Here is a 21,429-nt window from a genome sequence, read left to right as displayed (position 1 = left end):
CTGTCTTCAGCTGGACAACAGGTACACACACACACACACACACACACACACACACACACACACACACACACACACACACTGACCGCTCTGTACACACACACACCTCAGGACCAGCCGCTACAGCACTGTCTTCAGCTGGACAACAGGTACACACACACACACACACACACACACACACACACACACACACACACACTGACCGCTCTGTACACACACACACCTCAGGACCAGCCGCTACAGCACTGTCTTCAGCTGGACAACAGGTACACACACACACACACACACACACACACACACACACACACACACACTGACCTGTACACACACACACACTGACCTGTACACACACACACACACACACACACACACACACACACACACACACACACACACACACACACACACACACACACACACACTGACCTGGACACACACACACACACACACACACACACACACACACACACTGACCGCTCTGTTCACACACACACCTCAGGACCAGCCGCTACAGCACTGTCTTCAGCTGGACAACAGGTACACACACACACACACACACACACACACACACACACACACTGACCGCTCTGTTCACACACACACCTCAGGACCAGCCGCTACAGCACTGTCTTCAGCTGGACAACAGGTACACACACACACACACACACACACACACACACACACACACACACACTGACCTGTACACACACACACACTGACCTGTACACACACACACACACACACACACACACACACACACACACACACACACACACACACACACACACACTGACCTGGACACACACACACACACACACACACACACACACACACTGACCGCTCTGTTCACACACACACCTCAGGACCAGCCGCTACAGCACTGTCTTCAGCTGGACAACAGGTACACACACACACACACACACACACACACACACACACACACTGACCGCTCTGTTCACACACACACCTCAGGACCAGCCGCTACAGCACTGTCTTCAGCTGGACAACAGGTACACACACACACACACACACACACACACACACACACACACACACACACTGACCGCTCTGTACACACACACACCTCAGGACCAGCCGCTACAGCACTGTCTTCAGCTGGACAACAGGTACACACACACACACACACACACACACACACACACACACACACACACTGACCGCTCTGTACACACACACACCTCAGGACCAGCCGCTACAGCACTGTCTTCAGCTGGACAACAGGTACACACACACACACACACACACACACACACACACACACACACACACACACACACTGACCGCTCTGTACACACACACACCTCAGGACCAGCCGCTACAGCACTGTCTTCAGCTGGACAACAGGTACACACACACACACACACACACACACACACACACACACTGACCGCTCTGTACACACACACACCTCAGGACCAGCCGCTACAGCACTGTCTTCAGCTGGACAACAGGTACACACACACACACACACACACACACACACACACTGACCGCTCTGTTCACACACACACCTCAGGACCAGCTGCTACAGCACTGTCTTCAGCTGGACAACAGGTACACACACACACACACACACACACACACACACACACACACTGACCGCTCTGTTCACACACACACCTCAGGACCAGCCGCTACAGCACTGTCTTCAGCTGGACAACAGGTACACACACACACACACACACACACACACACACACACACACACACTGACCGCTCTGTACACACACACACCTCAGGACCAGCCGCTACAGCACTGTCTTCAGCTGGACAACAGGTACACACACACACACACACACACACACACACACACACACACACACACTGACCGCTCTGTACACACACACACCTCAGGACCAGCCGCTACAGCACTGTCTTCAGCTGGACAACAGGTACACACACACACACACACACACACACACACACACACACACACACACACACACACACACACACACACACACACTGACCGCTCTGTACACACACACACCTCAGGACCAGCCGCTACAGCACTGTCTTCAGCTGGACAACAGGTACACACACACACACACACACACACACACACACACACACTGACCGCTCTGTACACACACACACCTCAGGACCAGCCGCTACAGCACTGTCTTCAGCTGGACAACAGGTACACACACACACACACACACACACACACACACACACACACTGACCGCTCTGTTCACACACACACCTCAGGACCAGCCGCTACAGCACTGTCTTCAGCTGGACAACAGGTACACACACACACACACACACACACACACACACACACACACACTGACCGCTCTGTACACACACACACCTCAGGACCAGCTGCTACAGCACTGTCTTCAGCTGGACAACAGGTACACACACACACACACACACACACACACACACACACACACACACACTGACCTGTACACACACACACACTGACCTGTACACACACACACACACACACACACTGACCTGTACACACACACACTGACCTGTACACACACACACACACTGACCTGTACACACACACACTGACCTGTACACACACACACACACACTGACCTGTACACACACACACACTGACCTGTACACACACACACACTGACCTGTACACACACACACACACTGACCTGTACACATACACACACACTGACCTGTACACACACATACACACACACACACTGACCACCCTGCTCTCTCTCACACACACACTGAACTGTACACACACACACACACACACACACACTGACCTGTACACACACACACACACACACACTGACCTGTCCACCCCCTGACCTGTCCACCCCCTGACCTGTCCACCCCCTGACCTGTCCACCCCCTGACCTGTCCACCCCCTGACCTGTCCACCCCCTGACCTGTCCACCCCCTGACCTGTCCACCCCCTGACCTGTCCACCCCCTGACCTGTCCACCCCCTGACCTGTCCACCCCCTGACCTGTCCACCCCCTGACCTGTCCACCCCCTGTGTGTCTCTGCAGGATGCTGGTCCCGGCTGAGTCTCTGTCCTGTGAGAGGGTGTTGTACTGGAGAGCTCTGTGTGAGTTCATTAAGGCTAAAGGTGATGAAGGGGAAGAGATGCTGGAACAGCTGCTGCCAGAGGCTGCTCTCTTCGCTGAATACCTCTACGGGTAAGACTATCAATACATCAATATCCCAAACCTCTCCTGGAGTACCTCCAGCCAGTACCCCTCTCCTGGAGTACCTCCAGCCAGTACCCCTAACCCTCTCCTGGAGTACCCCTAACCCTCTCCTGGAGTACCTCCAGCCAGTACCCCTCTCCTGGAGTACCTCCAGCCAGTACCCCTAACCCTCTCCTGGAGTACCTCCAGCCAGTACCCCTAACCCTCTCCTGGAGTACCTCCAGCCAGTACCCCCATAACCCTCTCCTGGAGTACCTCCAGCCAGTACCCCTAACCCTCTCCTGGAGTACCTCCAGCCAGTACCCCTAACCCTCTCCTGGAGTACCTCCAGCCAGTACCCCTAACCCTCTCCTGGAGTACCTCCAGCCAGTACCCCCTAACCCTCTCCTGGAGTACCTCCAGCCAGTACCCCCTAACCCTCTCCTGGAGTACCTCCAGCCAGTACCCCCTAACCCTCTCCTGGAGTACCTCCAGCCAGTACCCCTAACCCTCTCCTGGAGTACCTCCAGCCAGTACCCCATAACCCTCTCCTGGAGTACCTCCAGCCAGTACCCCTAACCCTCTCCTGGAGTACCTCCAGCCAGTACCCCTAACCCTCTCCTGGAGTACCTCCAGCCAGTACCCCATAACCCTCTCCTGGAGTACCTCCAGCCAGTACCCCTAACCCTCTCCTGGAGTACCTCCAGCCAGTACCCCTAACCCTCTCCTGGAGTACCTCCAGCCAGTACCCCATAACCCTCCCCTGGAGTACCTCCAGCCAGTACCCCTAACCCTCTCCTGGAGTACCTCCAGCCAGTACCCCTAACCCTCTCCTGGAGTACCCCTAACCCTCTCCTGGAGTACCTCCAGCCAGTACCCCTAACCCTCTCCTGGAGTACCTCCAGCCAGTACCCCTAACCCTCTCCTGGAGTACCTCCAGCCAGTACCCCTAACCCTCTCCTGGAGTACCCCTAACCCTCTCCTGGAGTACCTCCAGCCAGTACCCCTAACCCTCTCCTGGAGTACCTCCAGCCAGTACCCCCTAACCCTCTCCTGGAGTACCTCCAGCCAGTACCCCTAACCCTCTCCTGGAGTACCTCCAGCCAGTACCCCTAACCCTCTCCTGGAGTACCTCCAGCCAGTACCCCCTAACCCTCTCCTGGAGTACCTCCAGCCAGTACCCCCTAACCCTCTCCTGGAGTACCTCCAGCCAGTACCCCTAACCCTCTCCTGGAGTACCTCCAGCCAGTACCCCCTAACCCTCTCCTGGAGTACCTCCAGCCAGTACCCCTAATCCTCTCCTATACCAGGTATGTGAAGGGTTGTGACTATTAATAACGTGTAATACCAGGTATGTGAAGGGTTATAACTGTTATTAACGTGTAATACCAGGTATGTGAAGGGTTATAACTGTTATTAACGTGTAATACCGGGTATGTGAAGGGTTGTAACTGTTATTAACGTGTAATACCAGGTATGTGAAGGGTTGTAACTGTTATTAACGTGTAATACCAGGTATGTGAAGGGTTGTAACTGTTATTAACGTGTAATACCAGGTATGTGAAGGGTTGTAACTGTTATTAACGTGTAATACCAGGTATGTGAAGGGTTGTAACTGTTATTAACGTGTAATACCAGGTATGTGAATGGTTATAACTGTTATTAACGTGTAATACCAGGTATGTGAAGGGTTGTAACTGTTATTAACGTGTAATACCAGGTATGTGAAGGGTGTCCCGGTGCTGTCGGAAGCGCAGAAAGGAGACTTTGCTCAGCTGGAACTGGTGATGACTAAAGAGTTCATCTGTCAACAACTCATCCACCTCACCGGCTGTCTGGATACCAATGAGGAGGGAGGGAGGTGAGAGGAGGGAGGGAGGGAGGGAGGTGAGAGGAGGGAGGGAGGGGAGGGAGGGAGGGGAGAGGAGGAGGGGGGGAGGGAGGGAGGGAGGTGAGAGGAGGGGGGAGGGAGGGAGGGAGGAGGGAGGGGGGGGAGAGGAGGAGGGAGGGAGGTGAGAGGAGCGGGGGATGGGTGTGGGGGTGATGGGTGATGTTTGGAGGGGATGGATGGCAGGGGGGAGGTGGGTGATGTTTGGAGGGTATGGGTGAGAGCGGTGGGGGAGGATGGGGGGGGGGAGATGTCATCATATGACATAGTAATCTGATGATATATTTAACATATCAGCTAACCACATCATATGACATAGTAATCTGATGATCTATTTAACATATCAGCTAACCACATCATATGACATAGTAATCTGATGATCTATTTAACATATCAGCTTATCATATTGGTTGATGCAACGCCAGTGCATCTAGTCGAGCAGAAAGTCAATCAGGCTCATCTTTCTGTCTTTTATATGGTGCTACAGGAAGTGTTAATGTAAATCTCTCTCTGTGTGTAGGAAGCGTGTGGTGGCTGTGCTTCAGGAGATGTTGGTCCTACCGCAGACTCCTCCCTCTCTGGTCTCTCTGCTGACAGAGAAACTACTGACCCTAATACCTGACGACCACAGACGCACTCAGACCGTAGGTTACACACATTCTCCGGTTATTTACCTGACGACCACAGACGCACTCAGACCGTAGGTTACACACATTCTCCGATTATTTACCTGACGACCACAGACGCACTCAGACCGTAGGTTACACACATTCTCCGATTATTTACCTGACGACCACAGACGCACTCAGACCGTAGGTTACACACATTCTCCGGTTATTTACCTGACGACCACAGACTCACTCAGACGTAGGTTCCACACATTCTCAGATTATTTACCTGACGACCACAGACTCACTCAGACGTAGGTTCCACACATTCTCAGATTATTTACTTGACGACCATAAAAGGATGTATAAAGGTGTAGTGAAAGTGTTAACCTGGGGGTGTGTGTGTGTGTGTGTGTGTGTGTGTGTGTGTGTGTGTGCGCGTGTGCGTGCAACCAGGTGGCGGAGGTGATCTCGGAGGTGCGTGAGCCAATCGTAGTCGTCAGACAGCCGCTGGATGAAACGAGAACCGCAAGAAACAAGTTAAGGTGCCCACACTACTTTACCTCTCCTTTACCTCTCCTTTACCTCTCTCTCTCTCCTTTACCTCTCTCTCTCCTTTACCTCTCTCTCTCTCTCCTTTACCTCTCTCTCTCTCTCCTTTACCTCTCTCTCTCTCTCCTTTACCTCTCTCTCTCTCTCCTTTACCTCTCTCTCTCTCTCCTTTACCTCTCTCTCTCTCTCCTTTACCTCTCTCTCTCTGTCCTTTACCTCTCTCTCTCTGTCCTTTACCTCTCTCTCTCTGTCCTTTACCTCTCTCTCTCTCTCTCCTTTACCTCTCTCTCTCCTTTACCTCTCTCTCCTTTACCTCTCTCTCTCTCCCTTTACCTCTCTCTCTCTCCTTTACCTCTCTCTCTCTCTCTCTCCTTTACCTCTCTCTCTCTCCTTTACCTCTTCTCTCTCTCTCTCATTTACCTCTCTCTCTCCTTTACCTCTCTCTCTCTCTCTCCTTTACCTCTCTCTCTCTCTCTCCTTTACCTCTCTCTCTCTCTCTCTCTCTCTCCTTTACTCTCTCTCTCTCTCTCTCTCTCTCTCCTTTACCTCTTTCTCTCTCTCTCCTTTACCTCTTTCTCTCTCTCTCCTTTACCTCTCCCTCTCTCTCCTTTACCTCTCTCTCTCTCTCTCTCTCTCTCTCTCCTTTACCTCTCTCTCTCTCTCCTTTACCTCTCTCTCTCTCTCTCTCTCTCTCCTTTACCTCTCTCTCTCTCCTTACCTCTCTCTCTCTCTCCTTTACCTCTCTCTCTCTCTCCTTACCTCTCTCTCTCCTTTACCCCTCTATCTCCTTTACCCCTCTCTCTCCTTTACCTCTCTCTCTCCTTTACCCCTCTCTATCTCCTTTACCTCTATCACTCCTTTACCCCCTCTCTCTCCTTTACCCCCCTCTCTCTCTCTCCTTTACCCCCCTCTTTCTCTCTCCTTTACCCCTCTCTCTCTCTCTCCTTTACCCCTCTCTCTCTCTCCTTTACCTCTCTCTCTCTCCTTTACCCTCTCTATCTCCTTTACCTCTCTCTCTCTCTCCTTTACCCTCTCTCTCTCTCCTTTACCCCTCTCTCTCTCTCCTTTACCTCTCTCTCTCCTTTACCTCTCTCTCTCTCTCCTTTACCCCTCTCTCTCTCCTTTACCCCTCTATATCTCCTTTACCCCTCTCTCTCTCCTTTACCCCTCTCTCTCTCTCCTTTACCCCTCTCTCTCTCCTTTACCCCTCTCTCTCTCCTTTACCCCTCTCTCTCTCTCCTTTACCCCTCTCTCTCTCCTTTACCTCTCTCTCTCTCCTTTACCCCTCTCTATCTCCTTTACCTCTCTCTCTCCTTTACCCCTCTCTCTCTCTCTCTCTCTCTCTCTCCTTTACCTCTCTCTCTCTCTCCTTTACTCTCTCTCTCTCTCCCTTTACCCCTCTCTCTCTCTCTCTCTCTCTCTCTCTCCTTTACCTCTCTCTCTCTCTCCTTTACCTCTCTCTCTCCTTTACCCTCTCTCTCTCTCTCTCTCCTTTACCTCTCTCTCTCTCCTTTACCCCTCTCTCTCTCTCCTTTACCCCTCTCTCTCTCTCCTTTACCCCCCTCTCTCTCCTTTACCTCTCTCTCCTTTACCCCTCTCTATCTCCTTTACCTCTCTCTCTCCTTTACCCCTCTCTCTCTCTCCTTTACCCCTCTCTCTCTCTCCTTTACCCCCCTCTCTCTCCTTTACCTCTCTCTCTCTCCTTTACCCCTCTCTATCTCCTTTACCCCTCTCTCTCTCTCCTTTACCCCTCTCTCTCTCTCCTTTACCCCTCTCTCTCTCTCCTTTACCCTCTCTCTCTCTCCTTTACCCCTCTCTCTCTCCTTTACCCCTCTCTCTCTCTCCTTTACCCCTCTCTATCTCCTTTACCTCTCTCTCTCCTTTACCTCTCTCTCTCTCCTTTACCTCTCTCTCTCTCCTTTACTCTCTCTCTCCTTTACCCCTCTATATCTCCTTTACCCCTCTCTCTCTCCTTTACCCCTCTCTCTCCTTTACCTCTCTCTCTCCTTTACCTCTCTCTCTCTCCTTTACCTCTCTCTTTACCTTCATGTCTTAAAGTAATGATGGACTGTCGTTTCTCTTTGCTTATTTGAGCTGTTCTTGCCATAACACGGACTTGGTCTTTTACCAAATAGGGCTATCTTCTGTATACCACCCCTACCTTGTCACAACACAACTGATTGGCTCAAACGCATTAAGAAGGAAATAAATTCCACAAATTCACTTTTAAGAAGGTACACCTGTTAATTGAAATGCATTCCAGGTGACTACCTCATAAAGCTGGTTGAGAGAATGCCAAGAGTGTGCAAAGCTGTCATCAAGGCAAAGGGTGGCTACTTTGAAGAATCTCAAATATAAAATATATTTTGATTTGTTTAACACTTTTTTGGTTACTACATGATTCCATGTGTTATTTCATAGTTTTGATGTCTTCACTATTATTCTACAATGTAGAAAATAGTAAAAAATAAAGAAAAACCCTGGAATGAGTAGGTGTATCCAAACTTTTGACTGGTACTGTATTTAGTAGTGTTATGGCTTGGGGGTAGAATCTGTTCAGGGTCCTGTTGGTTCGAGACTTGGTGCATCGGTACCGCTTGCCGTGCGGTAGCGAAGAGATCAGTCAATGACTTGGGTGGCTGGAGTCTGACAATTTTTGGGTCCTTCCTCTGACACCGCCTGGTATAGAGGTCCTGGATGGCAGGGAGCTCGACCCCAGTGATCTACTAATGTACTCGCTACCCTCTGTAGCGCCTTGCGGTCGGATGCCGAAACGTTGCCATACCAGGCGGCGATGCAGTCAAGATGCTCTCAATGGTGCAGCTGTAGTACTTTTTGAGGATCTGAGGGGCCATGCAAAATCTTTTCAGCCTTCGGATGCCGAAACGTTGCCATACCAGGCGGCGATGCAGTCAAGATGCTCTCAATGGTGCAGCTGTAGTACTTTTTGAGGATCTGAGGGGCCATGCAAAATCTTTTCAGCCTTCTGAGGGGGAAGAGGCGTTGTCTTTCCTTTTCACGACTGTGTTGATGTGTGTGTGGAACATGATAGTTCCTTAGTGATGTGGATACCGAGGAACTTGAAGCTCTCGACCTGTTCCACAACAGCCCCGTTGATGTGGATGGGGGGGGTGTGCTCCTGTAGTCCACGATCAGCTCCTTTTTGTCTTGCTGATGTTGAGGGAGAGGTTGTTGTTCTCGCCACCACTCTGCAAGGTTTCTGACCGCCTCCCTGTAGGCTGTCTCATCGTCGTCAGTGGTCAGGCCTACAACCGTCGTGTCGTCTGCAAAATTAATGATGGTGTTGGAGTTCTGCGCGGCCACGCAATCGTGGGTGAACAGGGAGTACAGGAGGGGACTAAACACACATCGCTCAGAGGCTCCTGTGTTGAGGATCAGCGTGGCGGATGTGTTGTTACCTACCCTTACCACCTGGGGGCGGCCCGTCAGGAAGTCCAGGATCCAGTTGAAGAGGGAGGTGTTTAGTCCCAGGGTCCTTAGCTTTGTGATGAGCTTGGAGGGAAAAATGGTGTTGAACGCTGAGCTGTAGTCAATGAACAGCATTCTCACGTGTCCAGGTGGGAAAGGGCAGTGTGGCGTGCAATAGAGATTGCGTCATCTCTGAATCTGTTTGGGTGGTATGCAAATTAGAGTGGGTCCAGGATATCTGGGATGATGGTGTTGATGTGAGCCATAACCAGCCTTTCAAAGCACTTCATGACTACAGACGTGAGTGCTATGGGCCGGTAGTCATGTATGCAGGTTATCTTAGTGTTCTTGGGCACAGGGACTATGGTGGTCTGCTTGAAACATGTTGATATTACAGACTGTCATGGACATGTTGAAAATGTCAGTGAAGACACTTGCCAGTTGGTCAGCACATGCTCGGAGTACACGTCCTGGTAATCCGTCTGGCCCTGCGGCCTTGTGAATGTTGACCTGTTTAAAGGTCTCTCTCACATCGGCTATGGAGAGCGTGATCACACAGTCGTCCGGAACAGCTAGTGCTCTCATGCATAGTTCAGTGTTGCTTGCCTCGAAGCGAGCATAGTGGTTTAGCTCGTCTGGTAGTCACTAGACAGCTCGCGGCTGGGCTTCCCTTTGTATCACTGAAGACACTTGCCAGCTGGTCAGCACATGCTCTGAGTACGAGAATGTTAACCTGTTTAAAAGTCTTACATTGGCTATGAAGAGCGTGATCACACAGTTGTCTGGGAACAACTGGTGCTCTCACGCATGGTTCAGTGTTGCTTGCCTCAAATTGAACATAGAAGGCCTTTAGCTCATCTGTTAGGCTCCCGTCACTGGACAGCTCACGGTTGGGTTTCCCTTTGTTTGCAAGCCCTGCCACATCTGACGAGCGTCAGAGCCGGTGTAGTAGGATTCAATCTTAGTCCTGTATTGACGCTTTGCCTGTTTGATGGTTCGTCGGAGGGCGTAGCGGGATTTCTTATAAGCGTCCAGATTATTGTCACGCTCACTGAACCTGCAGCTCTAGCTTTTAGCTCAACGCTCACTGAACCTGCAGCTCTAGCTTTTAGCTCAACGCTCACTGAACCCGCAGCTCTAGTTTTTAGCTCAACGCTCACTGAACCTGCAGCTCTAGCTTTTAGCTCAACGCTCACTGAACCCGCAGCTCTAGTTTTTAGCTCAACGCTCACTGAACCCGCAGCTCGAGCTTTTAGCTCAACGCTCACTGAACCTGCAGCTCTAGTTTTTAGCTCAACGCTCACTGAACCTGCAGCTCGAGCTTTTAGCTCAACGCTCACTGAACCTGCAGCTCGAGCTTTTAGCTCAACGCTCACTGAACCTGCAGCTCGAGCTTTTAGCTCAACGCTCACTGAACCTGCAGCTCTAGCTTTTAGCTCAACGCTCACTGAACCCGCAGCTCGAGCTTTTAGCTCAACGCTCACTGAACCTGCAGCTCTAGCTTTTAGCTCAACGCTCACTGAACCCGCAGCTCGAGCTTTTAGCTCAACGCTCACTGAACCCGCAGCTCTAGCTTTTAGCTCAACGCTCACTGAACCCGCAGCTCGAGCTTTTAGCTCAACGCTCACTGAACCTGCAGCTCTAGCTTTTAGCTCAACGCTCACTGAACCTGCAGCTCTAGCTTTTAGCTCAACGCTCACTGAACCTGCAGCTCTAGCTTTTAGCTCAACGCTCACTGAACCCGCAGCTCGAGCTTTTAGCTCAACGCTCACTGAACCTGCAGCTCTAGCTTTTAGCTCAACGCTCACTGAACCCGCAGCTCTAGCTTTTAGCTCAACGCTCACTGAACCTGCAGCTCGAGCTTTTAGCTCAACGCTCACTGAACCCGCAGCTCTAGCTTTTAGCTCAACGCTCACTGAACCAGCAGCTATAGCTTTTAGCTCAACGCTCACTGAACCTGCAGCTCTAGCTTTTAGCTCAACGCTCACTGAACCCGCAGCTCTAGCTTTTAGCTCAACGCTCACTGAACCCGCAGCTCTAGCTTTTAGCTCAACGCTCACTGAACCCGCAGCTCTAGCTTTTAGCTCAACGCTCACTGAACCCGCAGCTCTAGCTTTTAGCTCAACGCTCACTGAACCTGCAGCTCGAGCTTTTAGCTCAACGCTCACTGAACCCGCAGCTCTAGCTTTTAGCTCAACGCTCACTGAACCTGCAGCTCTAGCTTTTAGCTCAACGCTCACTGAACCTGCAGCTCTAGCTTTTAGCTCAACGCTCACTGAACCTGCAGCTCTAGCTTTTAGCTCAACGCTCACTGAACCCGCAGCTCGAGCTTTTAGCTCAACGCTCACTGAACCTGCAGCTCTAGCTTTTAGCTCAACGCTCACTGAACCCGCAGCTCTAGCTTTTAGCTCAACGCTCACTGAACCTGCAGCTCGAGCTTTTAGCTCAACGCTCACTGAACCCGCAGCTCTAGCTTTTAGCTCAACGCTCACTGAACCAGCAGCTCTAGCTTTTAGCTCAACGCTCACTGAACCTGCAGCTCTAGCTTTTAGCTCAACGCTCACTGAACCCGCAGCTCTAGCTTTTAGCTCAACGCTCACTGAACCCGCAGCTCTAGCTTTTAGCTCAACGCTCACTGAACCCGCAGCTCTAGCTTTTAGCTCAACGCTCACTGAACCTGCAGCTCTAGCTTTTAGCTCAACGCTCACTGAACCTGCAGCTCTAGCTTTTAGCTCAACGCTCACTGAACCCGCAGCTCTAGCTTTTAGCTCAACGCTCACTGAACCCGCAGCTCTAGCTTTTAGCTCAACGCTCACTGAACCCGCAGCTCTAGCTTTTAGCTCAACGCTCACTGAACCCGCAGCTCTAGCTTTTAGCTCAACGCTCACTGAACCTGCAGCTCGAGCTTTTAGCTCAACGCTCACTGAACCCGCAGCTCGAGCTTTTAGCTCAACGCTCACTGAACCTGCAGCTCTAGCTTTTAGCTCAACGCTCACTGAACCCGCAGCTCGAGCTTTTAGCTCAACGCTCACTGAACCCGCAGCTCTAGCTTTTAGCTCAACGCTCACTGAACCCGCAGCTCGAGCTTTTAGCTCAACGCTCACTGAACCTGCAGCTCTAGCTTTTAGCTCAACGCTCACTGAACCTGCAGCTCTAGCTTTTAGCTCAACGCTCACTGAACCTGCAGCTCTAGCTTTTAGCTCAACGCTCACTGAACCCGCAGCTCGAGCTTTTAGCTCAACGCTCACTGAACCTGCAGCTCTAGCTTTTAGCTCAACGCTCACTGAACCCGCAGCTCTAGCTTTTAGCTCAACGCTCACTGAACCTGCAGCTCGAGCTTTTAGCTCAACGCTCACTGAACCCGCAGCTCTAGCTTTTAGCTCAACGCTCACTGAACCAGCAGCTATAGCTTTTAGCTCAACGCTCACTGAACCTGCAGCTCTAGCTTTTAGCTCAACGCTCACTGAACCCGCAGCTCTAGCTTTTAGCTCAACGCTCACTGAACCCGCAGCTCTAGCTTTTAGCTCAACGCTCACTGAACCCGCAGCTCTAGCTTTTAGCTCAACGCTCACTGAACCCGCAGCTCTAGCTTTTAGCTCAACGCTCACTGAACCTGCAGCTCGAGCTTTTAGCTCAACGCTCACTGAACCCGCAGCTCTAGCTTTTAGCTCAACGCTCACTGAACCTGCAGCTCTAGCTTTTAGCTCAACGCTCACTGAACCTGCAGCTCTAGCTTTTAGCTCAACGCTCACTGAACCTGCAGCTCTAGCTTTTAGCTCAACGCTCACTGAACCCGCAGCTCGAGCTTTTAGCTCAACGCTCACTGAACCTGCAGCTCTAGCTTTTAGCTCAACGCTCACTGAACCCGCAGCTCTAGCTTTTAGCTCAACGCTCACTGAACCTGCAGCTCGAGCTTTTAGCTCAACGCTCACTGAACCCGCAGCTCTAGCTTTTAGCTCAACGCTCACTGAACCAGCAGCTCTAGCTTTTAGCTCAACGCTCACTGAACCTGCAGCTCTAGCTTTTAGCTCAACGCTCACTGAACCCGCAGCTCTAGCTTTTAGCTCAACGCTCACTGAACCCGCAGCTCTAGCTTTTAGCTCAACGCTCACTGAACCCGCAGCTCTAGCTTTTAGCTCAACGCTCACTGAACCCGCAGCTCTAGCTTTTAGCTCAACGCTCACTGAACCTGCAGCTCTAGCTTTTAGCTCAACGCTCACTGAACCTGCAGCTCTAGCTTTTAGCTCAACGCTCACTGAACCTGCAGCTCTAGCTTTTAGCTCAACGCTCACTGAACCTGCAGCTCTAGCTTTTAGCTCAACGCTCACTGAACCCGCAGCTCTAGCTTTTAGCTCAACGCTCACTGAACCCGCAGCTCTAGCTTTTAGCTCAACGCTCACTGAACCTGCAGCTCTAGCTTTTAGCTCAACGCTCACTGAACCTGCAGCTCTAGCTTTTAGCTCAACGCTCACTGAACCTGCAGCTCTAGCTTTTAGCTCAACGCTCACTGAACCTGCAGCTCTAGCTTTTAGCTCAACGCTCACTGAACCCGCAGCTCTAGCTTTTAGCTCAACGCTCACTGAACCTGCAGCTCGAGCTTTTAGCTCAACGCTCACTGAACCCGCAGCTCTAGCTTTTAGCTCAACGCTCACTGAACCTGCAGCTCTAGCTTTTAGCTCAACGCTCACTGAACCCGCAGCTCTAGCTTTTAGCTCAACGCTCACTGAACCTGCAGCTCGAGCTTTTAGCTCAACGCTCACTGAACCCGCAGCTCTAGTTTTTAGCTCAACGCTCACTGAACCTGCAGCTCTAGTTTTTAGCTCAACGCTCACTGAACCTGCAGCTCGAGCTTTTAGCTCAACGCTCACTGAACCCGCAGCTCTAGTTTTTAGCTCAACGCTCACTGAACCTGCAGCTCGAGCTTTTAGCTCAACGCTCACTGAACCCGCAGCTCTAGTTTTTAGCTCAATGCTCACTGAACCTGCAGCTCGAGCTTTTAGCTCAACGCTCACTGAACCTGCAGCTCGAGCTTTTAGCTCAGTCCGGATGTCGCCTCTAATGGAGCTGGGGACTGATGTGGAATACTCCTGAATGTTATCAGACGAATCCCGGAACATATTGCAGTCTGTGCTAGTGCCTCAGTCCTGTAGCTTAGCATCCGCTTCATCTGACCACTTTCGTATTGAGCGCATCACTGTTACTTCCTGTTTTTTTAGTTTTTGCTTGTAAGCAGGAATCAGGAGGATAGGGTTATACATCTTACATTTTAGTCATTTTAGCAGACGCTCTTATCCAGAGTGACTTACAGTTAGTGAGTGCATACATTATTTATTTTTTCATACTGGAATCGAACCCACAACCCTGGCGCTGCAAATGCCATGCTCTACCAACTGAGTTATGGTCAGATTTGCCAAATGGAGGGCGACGAGAGCTTTGTATGCGTCTCTGTGTGTGGAGTAAAGGTGATCTAGAGTTTTTTTTCGCTTCTAGTTGCACAGGTGATATGCTGGTAGAAATTGGGTAAAACAGATTTCAGTTTTCCTACTTTAAAGTCACCAGCCACGAAAAATATAGATGAAAACTCTCTTGGTAAATAGTGTTGGTCTACAGCTTATCATGAGATACTCTACCTCAGGAGAGCAGAACCTCCAGACTTCCTTGATATCAGAGATCACACACCAGTGTATAGAAAACCAGCTAGATTTATATTTACCATGTCCTTGTTCAGCCACGACTTGGAGAAACACAGCGTGATATTACAGTTCTTCAGGTTCCGTTGATGGAGACTATTCTAACGGAGCTCATCCTGTTTGTTCTCCAGTGATTGCACGTTGGCCAATAGAACGGAGGGTAGTTCTCCGGTGATTGCACGTTGGCCAATAGAACGGAGGGTAGAGGTGATTTATACAGTCTCAGACGTAGTCTCGTCAGGTGACCCGCACGCCGGCCTCTATAGCGTCGTCTCCTCCTTCCTGGTCCGCGATAATCAAAAATGTATTTTAGCTTCCGACTCATTGATGGAGGTTAGTGGTCGCTGTTCCGATGTCCAGAAGCGCTTTTCGGTCATAGGATAATGATTACGTACAAAAAAGTTAAGATCGCCCGCAAAAAAAACCCCACACAAAATAGCACAACTGGTCAGGAGCCCGTAAAAGTCATTCCCTCCAATAGCGCCATTATGCTTTCGTTAGAGGAGTGGGTCAGTAACCTCTCTCTCTCCTCTCCTTCCAGCTAGCGGAGGTGAAGGGTTAGCATCCTAGAGGCTAAACAGGCGTTAGAGGAGTGGGTCAGTAACCTCTCTCTCTCTCTCCTCTCTCCTTCCAGCTAGCGGAGGTGAAGGTTAGCATCCTAGAGGCTAAACAGGCGTTAGAGGAGTGGGTCAGTAATCTCTCTCCTCTCTCCTTCCAGCTAGCGGAGGTGAAGGTTAGCATCCTAGAGGCTAAACAGGCGTTAGAGGAGTGGATCAGTAACCTCTCTCTCTCTCCTCTCTCCTTCCAGCTAGTGGAGGTGAAGGTTAGCATCCTAGAGGCTAAACAGGCGTTAGAGGAGTGGGTCAGTAACCTCTCTCTCTCTCCTTCCAGCTAGCGGAGGTGAAGGTTAGCATCCTAGAGGCTAAACAGGCGTTAGAGGAGTGGGTCAGTAACCTCTCTCTCTCTCTCCTCTCTCCTTCCAGCTAGTGGAGGTGAAGGTTAGCATCCTAGAGGCTAAACAGGCGTTAGAGGAGTGGATCAGTAACATCTCTCTCCTCTCTCCTTCCAGCTAGCGGAGGTGAAGGTTAGCATCCTAGAGGCTAAACAGGCGTTAGAGGAGTGGGTCAGTAACCTCTCTCTCTCTCCTCTCTCCTTCCAGCTAGCGGAGGTGAAGGTTAGCATCCTAGAGGCTAAACAGGCATTAGAGGAGTGGATCAGTAACCTCTCTCTCTCTCCTCTCTCCTTCCAGCTAGCGGAGGTGAAGGTTAGCATCCTAGAGGCTAAACAGGCGTTAGAGGAGTGGGTCAGTAACCTCTCTCTCTCCTTCCAGCTAGCGGAGGTGAAGGTTAGCATCCTAGAGGCTAAACAGGCGTTAGAGGAGTGGGTCAGTAACCTCTCTCTCTCTCCTCTCTCCTTCCAGCTAGTGGAGGTGAAGGTTAGCATCCTAGAGGCTAAACAGGCGTTAGAGGAGTGGGTCAGTAACCTCTCTCTCTCTCCTTCCAGCTAGCGGAGGTGAAGGTTAGCATCCTAGAGGCTAAACAGGCGTTAGAGGAGTGGGTCAGTAACCTCTCTCTCTCTCCTCTCTCCTTCCAGCTAGTGGAGGTGAAGGTTAGCATCCTAGAGGCTAAACAGGCGTTAGAGGAGTGGATCAGTAACATCTCTCTCCTCTCTCCTTCCAGCTAGCGGAGGTGAAGGTTAGCATCCTAGAGGCTAAACAGGCGTTAGAGGAGTGGGTCAGTAACCTCTCTCTCTCTCCTCTCTCCTTCCAGCTAGCGGAGGTGAAGGTTAGCATCCTAGAGGCTAAACAGGCGTTAGAGGAGTGGGTCAGTAACCTCTCTCTCTCCTTCCAGCTAGCGGAGGTGAAGGTTAGCATCCTAGAGGCTAAACAGGCGTTAGAGGAGTGGATCAGTAACCTCTCTCTCTCTCTCCTTCCAGCTAGCGGAGGTGAAGGTTAGCATCCTAGAGGCTAAACAGGCGTTAGAGGAGTGGATCAGTAACCTCTCTCTCTCTCCTCTCTCCTTCCAGCTAGCGGAGGTGAAGGTTAGCATCCTAGAGGCTAAACAGGCGTTAGAGGAGTGTATCAGTAACCTCTCTCTCTCTCTCCTCTCTCCTTCCAGCTAGCGGAGGTGAAGGTTAGCATCCTAGAGGCTAAACAGGTGTTAGAGGAGTGGATCAGTAACCTCTCTCTCTCCTCTCTCCTTCCAGCTAGTGGAGGTGAAGGTTAGCATCCTAGAGGCTAAACAGGCGTTAGAGGAGTGGATCAGTAACCTCTCTCCTCTCTCCTTCCAGCTAGCGGAGGTGAAGGTTAGCATCCTAGAGGCTAAACAGGCGTTAGAGGAGTGGGTCAGTAACCTCTCTCTCTCTCCTCTCTCCTTCCAGCTAGCGGAGGTGAAGGTTAGCATCCTAGAGGCTAAACAGGCGTTGGAGGAGTGGGTCAGTAACCTCTCTCTCTCTCTCTCCTCTCTCCTTCCAGCTAGCGGAGGTGAAGGTTAGCATCCTAGAGGCTAAACAGGTGTTAGAGGAGTGGGTCAGTAACCTCTCTCTCTCCTCTCTCCTTCCAGCTAGCGGAGGTGAAGGTTAGCATCCTAGAGGCTAAACAGGCGTTAGAGGAGTGGGTCAGTAACCTCTCTCTCTCCTCTCTCCTTCCAGCTAGCGGAGGTGAAGGTTAGCATCCTAGAGGCTAAACAGGCGTTAGAGGAGTGGATCAGTAACATCTCTCTCCTCTCTCCTTCCAGCTAGCGGAGGTGAAGGTTAGCATCCTAGAGGCTAAACAGGCGTTAGAGGAGTGGATCAGTAACCTCTCTCTCTCTCCTCTCTCCTTCCAGCTAGCGGAGGTGAAGGTTAGCATCCTAGAGGCTAAACAGGCGTTAGAGGAGTGGGTCAGTAACCTCTCTCTCTCTCTCTCTCCTCTCTCCTTCCAGCTAGCGGAGGTGAAGGTTAGCATCCTAGAGGCTAAACAGGCGTTAGAGGAGTGGATCAGTAACCTCTCTCTCTCTCCTCTCTCCTTCCAGCTAGCGGAGGTGAAGGTTAGCATCCTAGAGGCTAAACAGGCGTTAGAGGAGTGGGTCAGTAACCTCTGTCTCCTCTCTCCTTCCAGCTAGCGGAGGTGAAGGTTAGCATCCTAGAGGCTAAACAGGCGTTAGAGGAGTGGATCAGTAACCTCTCTCTCTCTCCTCTCTCCTCCAGCTAGCGGAGGTGAAGGTTAGCATCCTAGAGGCTAAACAGGCGTTAGAGGAGTGGGTCAGTAACCTCTGTCTCCTCTCTCCTTCCAGCTAGCGGAGGTGAAGGTTAGCATCCTAGAGGCTAAACAGGCGTTAGAGGAGTGGGTCAGTAACCTCTCTCTCTCTCCTCTCTCCTCCAGCTAGCGGAGGTGAAGGTTAGCATCCTAGAGGCTAAACAGGCGTTAGAGGAGTGGGTCAGTAACCTCTGTCTCCTCTCTCCTTCCAGCTAGCGGAGGTGAAGGTTAGCATCCTAGAGGCTAAACAGGCGTTAGAGGAGTGGATCAGTAACCTCTCTCTCTCTCCTCTCTCCTCCAGCTAGCGGAGGTGAAGGTTAGCATCCTAGAGGCTAAACAGGCGTTAGAGGAGTGGGTCAGTAACCTCTGTCTCCTCTCTCCTTCCAGCTAGCGGAGGTGAAGGTTAGCATCCTAGAGGCTAAACAGGCGTTAGAGGAGTGGGTCAGTAACCTCTCTCTCTCTCCTCTCTCCTTCCAGCTAGCGGAGGTGAAGGTTAGCATCCTAGAGGCTAAACAGGCGTTAGAGGAGTGGGTCAGTAACCTCTCTCTCTCTCTCCTCTCTCCTTCCAGCTAGCGGAGGTGAAGGTTAGCATCCTAGAGGCTAAACAGGCGTTAGAGGAGTGGGTCAGTAACCTCTCTCTCTCTCCTTCCAGCTAGCGGAGGTGAAGGTTAGCATCCTAGAGGCTAAACAGGCGTTGGAGGAGTGTATCAGTAACCTCTCTCTCTCTCCTCTCTCCTTCCAGCTAGCGGAGGTGAAGGTTAGCATCCTAGAGGCTAAACAGGCGTTGGAGGAGTGTATCAGTAACCAGGAGTTCAGTAGAGCAGCAGAGCTGAAGGATTCTATAACTGACCTGGAGATTCTGAGGAACAACATCCTGCAGGAGGAGACCACAGACACACAGCAGGACGACAAGGAGACAGACACACGCATGGAGAAGGTATACATACACACACACACACACCACAGACACACAACAGGACGACAAGGAGACAGACACACGCATGGAGAAGGTACACACACACACACACACACACACCACAGACACACAGCAGGATGACAAGGAGACAGACACAGGCATGGAGAAGGTACACACACACACACACACACACACACACACACACACACACCACAGACAAACAGCAGGACGACAAGGAGACAGACACACGCATGGAGAAGGTACAGACACACACACCACCGACACACACACACCACAGACACACAGCAGGACGACAGGGAGACAGACACACGCATGGAGAAGGTACACACACACACACACACACACACACACACACCACCGACACACAGCACAGACACACACACACACACACCACAGAAACACAGCACAGACACACACCACCGACACACACACACACACACACACCACCGACACACACACAACAGGACGACAGGGAGACAGACACACGCATGGAGAAGGTACACACACACCACACACACACACACACACACACACACACACCACACACACACACACACACACACACCACCGACACACACACACACACACACACACACACACAACAGGACGACAGGGAGACAGACACACGCATGGAGAAGGTACACACACACCACACACACACACACACACACCACACACACACACACACACACACACCACCGACACACACACACACACACCACCGACACACACCAGGACGACAGGGAGACAGACATGCACAGAGAAGGCACACACACACCCTGGGTTCTTGTCTCCATTTGTAAATGCTGTGTTGTTCTTCCTGTCAGACGGACCCAGAGACCCTCCTGCGCTGTCTGACCATGTGTGTTGAGCTGCTGAAACAGATGAACATCAAGACCAGGATCGGACCCACCGTGTCAGCTCTCCTCTCCTCTCTGGTACCATACTGTCTAACCTAACGTATAGGACCCACCATGTCAGTTATCCTCTATGGTACTATACTGTCTAACCTAACGTATAGGACCCACCATGTCAGTTATCCTCTATGGTACTATACTGTCTAACCTAACGTATAGGACCCACCATGTCAGTTATCCTCTATGGTACTATACTGTCTAACCTAACGTATAGGACCCACCATGTCAGTTATCCTCTATGGTACTATACTGTCTAACCTAACGTATAGGACCCACCATGTCAGTTATCCTCTATGGTACTATACTGTCTAACCTAACGTATAGGACCCACCATGTCAGTTATCCTCTATGGTACTATACTGTCTAACCTAACGTATAGGACCCACCATGTCAGTTATCCTCTATGGTACTATACTGTCTAACCTAACGTATAGGACCCACCATGTCAGTTATCCTCTATGGTACTATACTGTCTAACCTAACGTATAGGACCCACCATGTCAGTTATCCTCTATGGTACTATACTGTCTAACCTAACGTATAGGACCCACCATGTCAGTTATCCTCTATGGTACTATACTGTCTAACCTAACGTATAGGACCCACCATGTCAGTTATCCTCTATGGTACTATACTGTCTAACCTAACGTATAGGACCCACCATGTCAGTTATCCTCTATGGTACTATACTGTCTAACCTAACGTATAGGACCCACCATGTCAGTTATCCCTCTATGGTACTATACTGTCTAACCTAACGTATAGGACCCACCAGTGTCAGTTATCCTCTCCTCTATGGTACTATACTGTCTAACCTAACGTATAGGACCCACCGTGTCAGTTATCCTCTCCTCTATGGTACTATACTGTCTAACCTAACGTATAGGACCCACCATGTCAGTTATCCTCTATGGTACTATACTGTCTAACCTAACGTATAGGACCCACCATGTCAGTTATCCTCTATGGTACTATACTGTCTAACCTAACGTATAGGACCCACCATGTCAGTTATCTCTCCT

The 21,429-nt window shown here is 50.9% G+C and overlaps 1 protein-coding gene across 1 annotated transcript in view; it reads left to right on the top strand.

Moving 5' to 3' along the window:
• Window positions 1-21,429, top strand: part of LOC311125982 (condensin complex subunit 3-like) — a 52,488-nt gene that overhangs the window by 12,210 nt on the left and 18,849 nt on the right. Inside the window, 8 exon segments of the mRNA XM_084200005.1 lie at window positions 1-21; window positions 3,011-3,160; window positions 4,872-5,012; window positions 5,560-5,683; window positions 6,104-6,164; window positions 6,167-6,192; window positions 19,296-19,490; window positions 20,318-20,428. The exon segment at window positions 1-21 is cut by the window's left edge and continues 172 nt beyond it. Of these exon segments, the coding sequence (XP_084056131.1) occupies window positions 1-21; window positions 3,011-3,160; window positions 4,872-5,012; window positions 5,560-5,683; window positions 6,104-6,164; window positions 6,167-6,192; window positions 19,296-19,490; window positions 20,318-20,428 (829 nt within the window).

This window comes from Coregonus lavaretus (assembly GCF_964263955.1).
Source record: "Coregonus lavaretus genome assembly, contig: HAP1_SCAFFOLD_1610, whole genome shotgun sequence".
NCBI classification, from domain to species: Eukaryota; Metazoa; Chordata; class Actinopteri; order Salmoniformes; family Salmonidae; genus Coregonus; species Coregonus lavaretus.
The sequence above is the reverse complement of the archived record's forward strand: the minus strand, read 5'-3'. Positions and strand labels throughout refer to the sequence as shown.